General features: G+C 47.6%; 1 protein-coding gene across 3 annotated transcripts in view; it reads right to left on the reverse strand.

Moving 5' to 3' along the window:
• LOC132872303 (calmodulin-regulated spectrin-associated protein 1-B-like) overlaps positions 1 to 13,480 on the reverse strand; it is a 120,518-nt gene that overhangs the window by 38,279 nt on the left and 68,759 nt on the right. For 2 of the 3 annotated variants that reach the window (XM_060907057.1, XM_060907059.1), the window contains exons 6-9: positions 2,600 to 2,741; positions 1,614 to 1,753; positions 1,395 to 1,491; positions 1,077 to 1,245 (exon numbers count right to left, since the gene is read on the reverse strand). In XM_060907057.1, coding sequence (XP_060763040.1) covers positions 1,077 to 1,245; positions 1,395 to 1,491; positions 1,614 to 1,753; positions 2,600 to 2,741 — 548 coding nt within the window. The remainder of the gene's footprint in view (positions 1 to 1,076; positions 1,246 to 1,394; positions 1,492 to 1,613; positions 1,754 to 2,599; positions 2,742 to 13,480) is intronic. The other variant, XM_060907058.1, reaches the window with a different exon arrangement.

Consider the following 13,480-nt stretch of genomic DNA (forward strand, 5'->3'; position numbering starts at 1 on the left):
AGGGTTCATCGATCTACGTCATTTCCGGTTTGGGCCATTCTCAGCAGAAGGGAAGGGAATTCCAGGCATCACTTTGTGGCGAGAGGGTTAAATGTTTTATTTTGTTGAATTTTCATCTCCACACCTTGCGATTACATCGAAAATTGAAAGTTTGTGTTAACATCTATAAAATGACCCCGAACAGACCTGTTCGTGTCAGTATCACTTTAATTTGAGGGGATTCCCTAGCAAATAATGTGCATGAAATCACTTGCTTCACGCAGTCAAACAGACAGAGGAAGTGCGCGCATGTGCAGGTTTACCTTCTTCTTTTGGGTTTTATGGCAGCTGGCATCCAGTGTTGCATTACTGTCATCTACAGGTTTACCTTGACCGTGCACTGACAGTTACATCATTGTGTCACTAAATAAATAGCTGATCACACCAAGGTGCTCGCTGACTGCCAATATTTATTAGTTTGGTCCTGCGTTTCCTTTCCTTCGCAACATGATGTTTTTTCTTCTCACTTTCCGTTACTGTAGTCAGTCTTTCACATTTCATTCACACACTCACATCCTCCATTTTTCTCTCCTGCTTCAAATTTGTATCCCACAATGCCTTGCACAAACGGGGAAAGCCCACTACATGATGCATGACGTAGTATCTTGAATTGGGTCATGGTGAAGCAGGAAAAAAGTGTGGCGAATTTAGGGCCACGTGGTCCTCAATTCATTTATTGCTCTATTCTTAAAAAAAAAAAAAAAAAACACCACTAATAAAATTGGAAGTCTATGATTCGAATTCAGTAGCTTTTGGTCCACTAAACAAGAATAATTGGGTGTCAGGGAAAATTCTTTTTGACCTACACTTGAAAAATCTGAAAGGCAGTCTACCTTTAATTCATCTCTATGAAATACTGCATCAAATTATTTAGGAGCTTGCATCCTACAATCAGACAAAGTTTTAATGCTTAAATATTACACAGAAATAAATGTATTAAAAAAAGTGGGTAAAAGTGACCAATGATTGAGACACACACACACGCTGATCATAGCAGCCTAACCTGTCCAGATGAAAGACAAGATTTCAAGACTTACTGAGGATCAGATTCCTCAGTGTGCAGGAAGTACCTGTTACACACTTCAGGGTTGTTTGGAACATGATGAGCTGAATCTGCCACTCCAGGGGAGACCAGGAAGCTTCGTTTGGTAGCATTGGAGATGGGCACGGAGGGCCAGGAGCTTTTTGACTGAGTCACTGCTCTGGCTGTAAAGAGATATACAAGATGCAGAGAAAAATTAGCCATTTTAAACCTACTAAACCAACCATGTTAAATCACCTTCCCTCAGGATCAATAAAATAAACACATTGCACAGAAACAATGGGTGACCGCATAAGGAAAAAAAAGTTCTCACCATCCTTCAATTCCTGTACATCCCTTGGGTGGACAAACTCAGGCTTCACAATTTCAAACAACCAAAAAATTTCAGCAACGAATGCCATGACATTGTGCTGAAAAATCAGGAAAAAAAAAGATAAGTACAAATGGGCCTATAGACAAAAGAAACATACATGATGGAGCAAGTCAATATAAAAATCAATCAATAAAAAAAGAAAGTCAATACATTTCTTACTTTGAACACCGGCGGTGAATACAGCATGTCTTCTGGTGTTAAATAGAAGCTTTTATTTAGGTACTCGTTGGCAAACTCCTTCAATAACTGGATATTACACAGTCTGTCTGCTACTGAGGTGACTTCCTTCAAGCAAATATCTACAACAACAACAAAAAAAGATAAGGTTATCAAACAGGTGATGTAGTTAGTCATTTTTAAAAATCACACTTGCCAGCACTTACACCCTCAGTGGCCACATTGTTAGGAACACCTTTACACCTGCCAATCTGCATTAAAAAAAATCATACAAATACATGCCAAGAGCTTCAGCTAACGTTCACATCCAACATCAGAATGTTTGGGGAAGGGGTGTAATCTCATCAAAGCCACACAGGTGACCTTGGGAAAAAGTGACCTGGTCTTTTCCCAAGAGTCAGTCCAGTTTAGGCAATCCCAAGACCACTGTAGCCTCAGTTCTTGGTAGATAGGTGTGGAACACAGTGTGTGTTCTTTTGCTGTTGTAGTCCATCCAACTGAAGGTTCAGCATGTTGTGCATTCTGACATTCTTTTCTCTTCACCACCGTTGTAAAGAAAGTTTGAGTTACTGTAGACTTCCTGTATGTGAAAATCCCAGGAAATCAGCAGTTTCTTGAAGTACTCAAAGCCATACTTGAAGCACCAACAACCATATTATGGTCAAAGTCACTGAGATCACATTCCCCCCAATTCAATGTTTGATATGAACACTAACACTTTTAAAATATGCCCTCATTTTATGCACTGAACTACTGGATAACTATTGCAATGAGCATGACTGAAGGTGTTCATCTTGTATCCAGTGAATGTATAATTGGTCAATATTTGCTTCCAAAAGACTACACATCCCCAGACAAAGGTATCTAGAGGAAAAAAAATAATGACCGTTCACATGAAAAGGCTACAATAAACAAACTAAAATGTAGTCTACATCATGGAGAAGTATAAATCTATTTAGAGAGTGTACCATCAAGCTTCATGAGGTCTGGGCAGTAGTAGTGAACCACAGTCAGTAGGGCAGCACCATCACACACATCCATTATCAGATCCTCCAGCAGGGGAAAGTGGGGAAGCTGATGGCCTGAGGCATGTTCTTGCCTATAGCGTACCTGAATAGGTAAGAGAAGAGACTGGAACAGGGCAGCTTGACCAAAAAGCTCTAACTGAACTTAAACTGACTTCAACTGACAATGGCTATCACAATATGGCTTTCATATACTGCCACATAAAGCTTTTAAAAAGAACACCACCTTTAATTAAACTCTTAATAATTAGAATTTTATTCACAACAGGTATCAACTTGGCTGCATAGCTATAACAGAACTAACTTGGCTCATATGGAGTGCATAGCCCTGAGGAAGTATATATATTATACAGTCCCCTCAAAAAATATTGCAATAGCAAGTTCAGTAATTTGCTTTTTTTTTTTTTAATTAAATACTGAAAAGGAGGGGGGGGGAGAGAAGTGATGGCTGGTACATGCATATGGATACGTGCAAGTTGACATTAAGCTGGAAAGCGTGCATCTAAAATAAATAAATAAATAAATAAATGGGGGAAGAAAAAAGGGGGATGACAAATATACATATTAAAAAGACCTAGACAGCATCAGAAGGTGGACACAAAGTCATTACTCCATTTTACTTAAGATCTGCAAGAGATGTTTTTGTCAGAATATTCTTAATTTGTTTAAAATGAGGTCACATTTGTACAGCATTTTCAAATGACATTTGAATAGGTGAGCTCAGGGAAGCTTTTGTTTATTAACACAGCTGAATTATTGCACTATAATTTGAAAGATTTTGATTCCAAAACAAACAAAAACAAGCGTTGCCAGGCAAAACAAATCTCGCCTGGTAGCACTCATCATGAATATATGAAGGAAGATATTGCGAAAAAAATAAGTACCCTTTGGGTACATATGGCTCCTGCTTATAAATAAAATTGTTTTCTGATACCATGTCCATACAATAAATATAGTATATATATTTACTCTATGAGGCAGTAGCCACAAAAATGAAGCGTTATCCAAAAACGAACAATTAAAAAAAAAATCACAGAAGTAAAAATACCAAGTGTCTGTACTTTATATTATTCTACTCTTACAGTTTTTGAAACTGAAACCTCCGAACCGAGGCTGACACGCCACACCATCGCCATAACCAAAACTCTTATTTCCCAGAAATGGCCCGGCACTAGAGCTCAGTGGAACGTACTTTCCCTCTGTAATAAGCATAAACATGTCTGAAAGCGATTTCTTTAGTCTAGTGCATTTATTTAGAATGGTGAACCAAATTGTATACAGTCACCGGCCATTTTGATCAGAACACGTGTATGAGCATGCACAGCGTGTGATTGTTAGACTTTTACATTCTTACAGCACGATGACATAGTGGCTAGCGCCTGTATATGAGGCAGTAGCCACAACAAAAATGATTTTGACCTTTCTGGTGACCTTGACCGGATGACCCTCAAATTGTTGGAGGTTCTATCTCAGACCAATACCCATCTATCCTGAAAGTTTCATTAAGCTTGATCCAGCCATTTTCCCATATCATTGTTAACAAAAACACAAAGAAACAAACAAAGAAACCTGACCAAAAACAATACCTCGCCCCCTAGTGGACTCTGTCCCAGGTGAGGTAAAAAGGAAACTGAAAGCTTAAAGGTCCCATGGCATGAAATTTTCACTTTCTGAGGTTTAACATTAAAATGAGTTCCTCTGACCTTCTTAAGTCACCCCAGTGGCTAGAAATTTCATAATGTGTAAACCAAACTATGCCCAACATTTGAGAATGGCGCGTCAAAACGGCGCGTTGATAAGCTCTTCCCTTTACTACGTCAGCAAGGGAGATGATCCCCACGCCCCCCTCTGGATTCCCACCCACTGTATGGATTGCCCCGCCCAGTTGTAGTGAGGAGACCATAGAGGACACAACAACATGGCATCACCTAAGCGAGCGAAACATGGAAATTGCACTGTACATGGATGTGACAACACAGAAAAGAATCTGTTTTTACTGCCGACGGGAGAGCCCCTGAAGACGCAGTGGCTTAATTTTATTTACTTCAATAATACGCCGTCGAGTCTACCTAAGACGGTGTATGTTTGTCGGAAGCATTTTCCTGAGGAATGTTTCCACAACTTGGGACAGTACAGGGCAGGTTTTGCACATCAACTGTCACTGAAGCCTGGGTCCGTACCAAGCATCCCTGCCACATCAGCAACAAACACCGAACAAGTAAGTGTATAACTGGTCGTTTTGCCATGTTTTAAAATCGGTGTGTTAGCCTAGCAATGGCTACATTAGCTGTGCAGCTAACCACTTCCTGCAGTTAGCCAGGTAATCTGCGCTACAAAACTAAAGAGCATGCAGCATGCTCTGTTAAACTGAGTTTAGTCTGGAAATTGACTGTAACTTATGAGCTTATGTTTGACTATTGCTCTGCAATGCATGTCTTCTGTTGGATAAGCGATATGTTGCTGTAGTTGCTGCTTCTATCCTCTTTGTTTATGGAGTGCGTGTTCAAGCCTAGGGTATTATACGTTCGTAAACTACCACTCCGAACACTCTCACTCTCTGTTCTCTGTGTCACGTTGAGTTTACGAAAGGAGTCCGAGGGAGAACGGGGTTTTGTCTTAGCAGCGTGGCTACAGGCGCTGATAGCAGCGAGTATGTGTGTGCGCAGCTTGGTCAAGCCCCTTCCCCTCCCCCCATGGCCCACCCCCACCCTCTACCCTTCCCCTCCTCCTGCTTCTCATTAGCAAAACGACGCACTGGGAAAAGCGCTGAAATGGGGCTTTCTCCCAGGAGGCTATTATTTATGTGCTGAGGGTTCATTTCGAGAAAGGCTGCGGATATAACATCCGGAAGCCTCCACGAGCCCGTTTAAAGCATCAACAAACCACCATGCCATGGGACCTTTAAGGTCTGGCCAGTCAAACAGAGGGAGTTAAATTAGGACAGAAATGAATGTAATGTAAACAGGTCACTTAAAATCATTTAAATGCTGGTTAGGTATGTAACTGTGGTTCTATGAAGGAGTGGAAGACTGCCAGAGGCCATTGACAGACTAGTGGAATTCCTCATGCACTCGCGCACTGGTCAAGAAACATGTATAAACTTCTGCCATCATGTGACCATGATGCCACAAGACAATATAAATACCAGTACGCAGGTCATGACATTCTCAAATGGTCATTCTTATCCTTTTGAGTGACAGATACTCTGGGGGTCTTCCACTCCTTCATAGAACCACGGTTACATACGTAACCAGTGTTCTATTTCAGTCCTTACAGATCGCCAGAGACAATCGATAGACTAGTGGAAGACGTATGCCAACCACGTTACAAGGAAGCTTACTCAGAATCAGGTAAGACAGCTGGAAGTACAGCCACATGTGTCAGGAGTGATGCCACATTCAGACTATAAAACCTGGTGAACATGCTAGGAGAAGACCATGTTGCAGCCGAACAGATAACAGACAGGGGGCGCCATAAAACGCTGCCCAAGAAGCTGCTATAGCCCGAGCTGAGTGCCCCTTCAGCGGCACAGTAGCTGTATGCCCACACTGCTGGTAAGCAACAGAGATGGCCTCTGTGACCCAATGGGAAAGCCTTTGTTTGGAAAGAGCAGAGCCTTTATTTTCCCCCCCAAAGGAAACAAACAGTTGGTCCGAGGCCCGTCAGGGCGAAGCGACAAAAACATATTGCTGTAACACACGAACAGGGCACAAGGCCCTACGATTAGGTTCAGTTGCCAGGTTGAATGCAACCAAAGAAAAGGGCCTATTTATAAACTAGAGAGACATAAACCTTAGGTAGGAAGGCAGGGTTGGGCCATAAGGTTACAAAACTATCCTCAGGGCCCCAACGCATACACTGATGATGGACTGACAGGGCATGAATTTCACTCACCTGTTTAGCAGATGTTATGGCTAACAAGAAGGCAGTTTTATAATTAGAATCAAGTTTATTGCCAAGTACATTCTCACATACAAGGAATTTGTTTTGGTGATTGGTGCTTGAACATTTAAGATAGAAGAATTTAGCAAAGACCAAAAGTAGCTCTATACATAGAATAAGAAATGGAAGAATCTGAAATATACAAATTTGAAAAAGTGGACATATTTAAGGGGTACGTGCATGAGTTGTTGGACTCAGAGTTGTACAGTACTGTATGTCCGGAATGTGCAAAAATAGGTCACCTGATGATGATGAACATGGAAAAGAGACATGATGAGTGTGTGAAAAGAAGAATGTGTGCAGAGGTCCAAGTTAATAACCAAGCTGTACAATGCAAGCTGAAATGTGCAATAAAAGGTTCACAGAATAGAGATATATGACATGGCCTTGAAATGTGCAAAAACTGAAGTTCAGAGACAAAGTGTATTAATGTCACAGACTGGAAGTGTGAGGTTAGAGTGGGGGGGGGGGTCTCTGACCTTAGGTGAAGAGGCCAGCTGCAGTGAGGAAAAAGCTGGCCTTATGCCATGAGGTTTGGGTTCTAATGGACCACAACCTCCTACCAGAGGGGAGTGGTTCGAAACATTTGTGTCCGGGGCAAGAGGGGTCAGCCACAATTCTTTCTGCTCTCCTCAAGGTCCTGGAGAGACCAAAGGTTGCAGTCAATTGTCCTCTCAGCAGAGCAGATAATGCGCTGCAGTCTGCCCTTGTCCCTAGCAGTGGCAGCAACGTACCAGACGGTAATGGGAGGTGAGGATGGACTCAATGATGGTGGTGTAAAAGTGCACCATCACTGTCTTTGGCAGATCAAACTTCAACTGCTGCAGGAAGTACATCCTCTGCTGTGCTTGGTGAGAGAGCAGATATATGTCTCCCAATTAAGATCCTGGGTGATTATAGTGCCCTGGAAGCGGAAATACTCCACAGAGGTTACTGGGGAGTCAAACAGGGTATTGGGGGTGGGGGTGGCAGAGCTCTTCCTGAAGTCCACAATCAGCTCCACTGTCTTTAGAGCACTGAGCTCCAAGTTGCGCTCACCTGTAGGCAGACTCCTCCTCCTCATCATCATCATCAGAAAGGAGTCCAATGAGGGTGGTGCTGTCTGCAAACTTTAGGAGCTTGACAGACTAATGACTGGAAGTGCAGCTGTTAGTGTACAGGGAGAAGAGTAGCGAAGCCTTAGCAGACATAGCCTTGGGGGGATCCGGTGCTGATGGTTCAGGAGTCAGACACACATTTCCCCAGCTTCATGTGCTGCTTCCTCTCAGACAGGAAGTTAGTGATCCACCTGCAAGTAGGGTCAGGCACATCCAGCTGGGAGAGCTTGTCCTGCAGAAGAGTTGGGATGATTGTGTCAAAGGTGGAACTGAAATCCACAAACCAGATTCTAGCGTAGGTTCCTGGGGAGTCTAGGTGCTGGAGGATCAAGTGAAGAGCCATGTTGACAGCATCATCGGCAGATCTGTTGGGTCTGTAGATGAACTGCATGGGGTCCAGAAGCGGGTCAGTCATGGCTCTGATGTGGTAAAGCACAAGGCACTCAAAAGATTTCATGACCACAGAAGTCAGAGTGAAGGGTCTGTAGTCAGTTAATCCTGTGATCCTTGGCTTTCTGGGGACAGGGATAATGGTGGAGGCCTTGAAGCAGGCTGGCACATGGCATGTCTCCAGTGAGGTGTTGATGTCTGAACACCGGAGACAGCTGATCAGCACAGTGCTTCAGGGTAAATGGTGAGACGGAGTCAGGACCTGCTGCTCTGTGGGGGTTCAGCTTCTTAAAGAGCTTGTTAATATGTCTCTCCAGAATGGAGAGAGTTGAGGCTGTGGTGAAGGATGGATGGGCCTCTGAGGTGTGAAACTGTAGAGAGGCCCTGGCAGCAGTACAGGTGGACGTGGTGAGCTGGAGTCATGGGGGATGTTATCAGGACAGTTCCATCATCTTTCAAAGCGACAGAAGAACTCATTTAGTTGGTTGGCCAGGCACAAGTCTGTGGCAATCGTTTAAGGTGGGTGGAGCACAGAAGCATGGCAGGCCAGAACTGAGTTCTCAAACTCTTTATTTTAGCTTTTCAGCTGTTATTTTACTACTCTCCCAGTCTCTCTCTCTCTCTCTCTCACACACACACACATTCAGGTTGGGGAGAGCTCCCTTCCTCTCCTCTCTCTCTCCTTTTTATAGGGCGTGGTCACTGGGGAAGACACACAAACACAGGTTAACTAACATCAGGTGTAGTGATTCTGCCACTTCCCTGACTCCGCCCTCCGTTCACAGACCGACGCTTGACCACGCCCCCGCTGCCACATACCCCCACTGCCCGACTCAGGCCGGCAAGCCGTCCGGCCTGCAGCCAACTCCCCCCCTTGATGGGACAGGAAATCCGACACGACCATCTGCGCCCCCGGCCTGTGGAGCACCTTGAACTTAAATGGCTGGAGTGCCAGATACCAACGGGTGATCCGCGCATTGGCATCCTTCATGCGGTGGAGCCACTGGAGGGGCGCGTGGTCCGAACAGAGGGTGAAAGGGCGTCGCAGTAGGTAGTAGCTGAGGGTGAGGACTGCCCACTTGATGGCAAGACACTCCTTCTCTATAGTGCTGTAGCGGCCCTCACACACCGACAGCTTCCTGCTGATGTACAGCACTGGGCGGCCCTCCCCCTCCACCTCCTGGGACAGAACAGCCCCCAGCCCCCTGTCCGACGCGTCCGTCTGCAAAACAAAGGGGAGAGTGAAGTCAGGGGAGTGTAATAGTGGCCCCCCACACAGTGCAGCCTTTACCTCAGAGAAAGCCCACTGGCATTGCTCCGTCCACTGGACCGGATCTGGTGCCCCCTTTTTAGTGAGATCAGTCAGCGGGCTGGTGACATCCGAATAATTAGGTATAAACCTACGATAGTAGCCAGCCAGCCCCAGGAACTGTCTCACCCCCTTTTTGGTCTTGGGCCTCGGGCAGGCCGCAATCGCTGCCATCTTATTAATTTGGGGATGCACCTGCCCATTGCCCAAGTGGAAGCCCAGATACCGTACTTCCACCCGCCCAATCGCACACTTCTTCGGGTTGGCTGTGAGACCCGCTCGCCTCAGCGACCTAAGGACGGCCCTCAGGTGTTGTACATGCCGCGGCCAGTCATTACTATAGATAATAATGTCGTCGAGGTATGCGGCCGCATAGGTGGCATGGGGACGGAGGACCCTATCCATAAGCCGCTGGAACGTAGCGGGCGCCCCAAACAGCCCAAAAGGAAGTGTGACAAACTGGTGTAAGCCAAACGGTGTGGAAAAGGCCGTTTTCTCTCGGGATAATGGAGTCAAGGGGATCTGCCAATATCCCTTTGTCAAATCCAGTGTCGAATAAAAATGAGCCGTGCCTAGTCGATCAAGCAACTCGTCAATACGAGGCATTGGGTATGCTTCGAATTTAGACACTGCGTTGACTTTTCTGTAGTCCACACAGAACCAGACCGACCCGTCGGCCTTGGGTACCAAGACCACCGGGCTGCTCCAGTCACTGTGGGACTCCTCAACGATGCCCATGTCGAGCATGGCCTCGAGTTCTTCCCAAACCACCTTTTTTTTGTTTTCAGGCAGTCTGTCAGGGTGGCTGCACACTACCACCCCCGGGGGCTTCTCAATGTGGTGTTCTAGGAGGTGGATGCGGCTGGGCAAGGGCGAGAATACATCAGAAAATTCTGTCTGCAACTGGGCGACCTCCGTGAGTTGGGTCGGAGAGAGGTGGTCTCCACAGGGGACCGGAGCGGTGGACGATGTCACTTTTACTTTTTGAACCTCCCGCCCCAGCTCCGCCTTCTCTGGAGCCACCGACACCAACGCCACGGGGATCTCCTCATTCCAAAACAGATTAGGTGGTAAATACGTAACACCCCACCCCTGTCCGTTCGCTGCACCTCACAGTCGACGTCCACGATTCGCCGTGTGACCTCAAAGGGTCCTTGCCACTTGACGATCAATTTGGAGCTCAACATGGGCAACAGCACGAGCACTTTATCCCCCGGTGCGAACTCCCTAAGGCGCGTACCCGTCGTACAGGCGGGTTTGCCATTCTTGAGCCTGCCGCAAATTCTTCTGGGTTAGGTATGTGTGTGTGTGTGTGTGTGTGTGTGTGTGTGTGTGTGTATATATATATATATATATATATATATATATATATATATATATATATATTTATTTATTTTGTGTGTGTGTGTGTAGTTTTGCACGCAGATCAATAACGAATCATTTTTGCTTGGGGAAGGTCCCTCCTCCCAATTTTCCCGCAGCACATCTAGGATGCCACACGGCTTATGCCCATATAATAATTAGAACAGGGAGAACCCCGTGGAGGCTTGTGGGACCTCTCACACTGCGAAAAGCAGGGGCTTGAGCCATTTATCCCAGTTACGTGCATCCTCGCTTACAAATTTTTTAATTATGTTTTTGAGGGTGCGATTAAACTGTTCGACTAAGCCGTCCGTTTGTGGGTGGTAAACGCTAGTGCGGATTGGCTTGATTCCCAGTAACCCATACAGTTCGCGCAGTGTGCGTGACAAACGTAGTGCCCTGATCAGTCAGAATCTCTTTGGGGATTCCGACTCGGGAGATGACGTGGAAGAATGCTTCCGCAATACTATATGTGGAGATATTGCGAAGCGGCACTGCTTCCGGATATCGCGTTGCATAGTCCACCAGGACTAAAATAAAGCGATACCCCCGTGTTGACCGATCTAATGGCCCAACGAGATCCATCCCAATTCTTTCGAACGGGGTCTCGATTAATGGTAGAGAGTGCAAAGGCGCTTTTGGGATGGCTGCTGGATTTACTAACTGGCATTCGCGACATGCCGTACACCACCTACGGACATCGCCGCGAATCCCTGGCCAATAGAACCGGGCCATTATTCGGGCTCGTGTCTTATCCTGCCCCAAGTGTCCCAACCTGGAATACCAATTCCCGGCGGCTCTTTGGGATCAAAAGTTGTGTTATCGGCTCCTTAGTCTGAGTGTCCTGCGTCACTCGGTATAATCTATCCCTCATAATGGAGAAATAGGGGAAGGACGGGGTGGCGTTTGGTTGGAGCATTTGACAATTGATTACTCTCACTTGGTCAAACGCATGCCGCAGAGTCTCGTCTCGCGACTGCTCTAACGAGAAATCCGCAAGGGATTCCCCAAGAGAGGGAGGAGGAGCCTGCTGCTCCTCGCTCTGACGCGGTGATGACGTAGATGGCTCTGAGACAGTTGCTCCCGCCAGTGCCACACCAGGACCTCCCCCCGCTAAACTACGGCAGGACCCACTCTTCACTAAATGAATCATTAGCTCCCGAAATCCCGGCCAATCAGTCCCCAAAATTATCGAGTGGGTAAGGCGAGGATTAACCGCCGCCTTTACTCTAAATTTCTCCCCTTGAAATAGAATGTGGACCAACACTAAAGGGTAGTTGTGAACATCCCCATGCACACACAACACCTTCACCGATTTTGCTCTCCCCAATGCCTCGTCTTGCACCAGGCTTTGGTGGATTGAGGTCTGATTACAGCCGGAGTCCACCAAAGCCTGATACGTATCCCCTTGGATACTCACCGGTATGCGATATGCTCCGGCCCGATCGAGGGCGGTCCCTGGAGCATCGGGGATCCAGACCACCGTGCCCACCTCCATCGCCGAGCACTGATGCTGGAGGTGCCCCGGCTCCCCGCAGCACCAGCAAACCGGCCCAGGCTCTCTCTCTGCACCAGTGTTTTGGAGCTCACTCACCTGGGGGGGGGGACACAGACATGGAAGTAGGAAACGGTAAGGCTCCACGGGTGCGGCGGGCCGGCTGGGGTGGAGCTGGCTCCCACCTCTGCGGTGGGGGAAATGGGGTGAGGACGAGAAACAGAAGGGGAGAGAGAGAGAGAGAGAGAGAGAGAGGGGAGAAGAGGAGACACACTGTCCTGCCGTCGGAACAGCCGCCATATGGTCCTCCGCCAGCTTGATGGCCTGATCCAGTGACGCCGGGCGATGGCACTGGACCCACTCCGCTGCTCCTTCTGGAAGTCGGGCGATGAACTGTTCCAGCGCCACCAGGTCGATGATTCCCTCTGCGTCGCGGTTGTCGGCCCTCAGCCACTGCCGGCAGGCGTCCCGGAGTTGCTGGCCAAACGTGAACAGCCGGCCGACCTCCTCCAGGCGCAGCGCGCAGAAGCATTGCCGTTGCTGCTCCGGGGTGTGCCCCACACGTTGGAGGACGGCCCTGCGGAGGTCGGCGTAGGCCAGCCGGCTGTCTGCAGGGAGCTGTAGTGCGGCCAGCTGCGCCTCGCCCGTTAGCAGGGGGAGGAGGCGCGCTGTTCCACCGGCCAACCCCACGCCTCGGCTGCCTGCTCAAACAGAGCGAGGAAGGCTTCAGGGTCATCGTGTGGACCCGTCTTCATTAGGATGAGGTGGGGAGGGTCCGCAGCGATGGTCATGGTGGACCCCGCCGATGCGAGCAGGTGCCGGAACGCCTGGCAATCTTCCTGCTGCGCCAGCACCAGGGCTTCAAACCGTTGTTCCTGCTCCTTCCGGAGGGTGACCAGTGCCTGGTGCTGGCTCTGTTGGGCCATGGTGAGGGCATGGATCAGGTCCTTGAAGGGGGAGGACTCCATGAGGCTGTTCTCTTCTGTACTCGGTCCCGGGTTTCGGCACCACTGTTGCAATCGTTTAAGGTGGGTGGAGCACAGAAGCACGGCAAGCCAGAACTGAGTTCTCAAACTCTTTATTTTAGCTTTTCAGCTGTTATTTTACTACTCTCTCACACACACACACACACACACACACACACACACACACACACACACACACACACACACACACACACACAAGCGTTCAGGTTGGGGAGAGCTCCCTTCCTCTCCTCTCTCTCTCCT

The sequence above is a fragment of the Neoarius graeffei genome, chromosome 24 (genome assembly GCF_027579695.1).
Source record: "Neoarius graeffei isolate fNeoGra1 chromosome 24, fNeoGra1.pri, whole genome shotgun sequence".
NCBI lineage: Eukaryota > Metazoa > Chordata > Actinopteri > Siluriformes > Ariidae > Neoarius > Neoarius graeffei.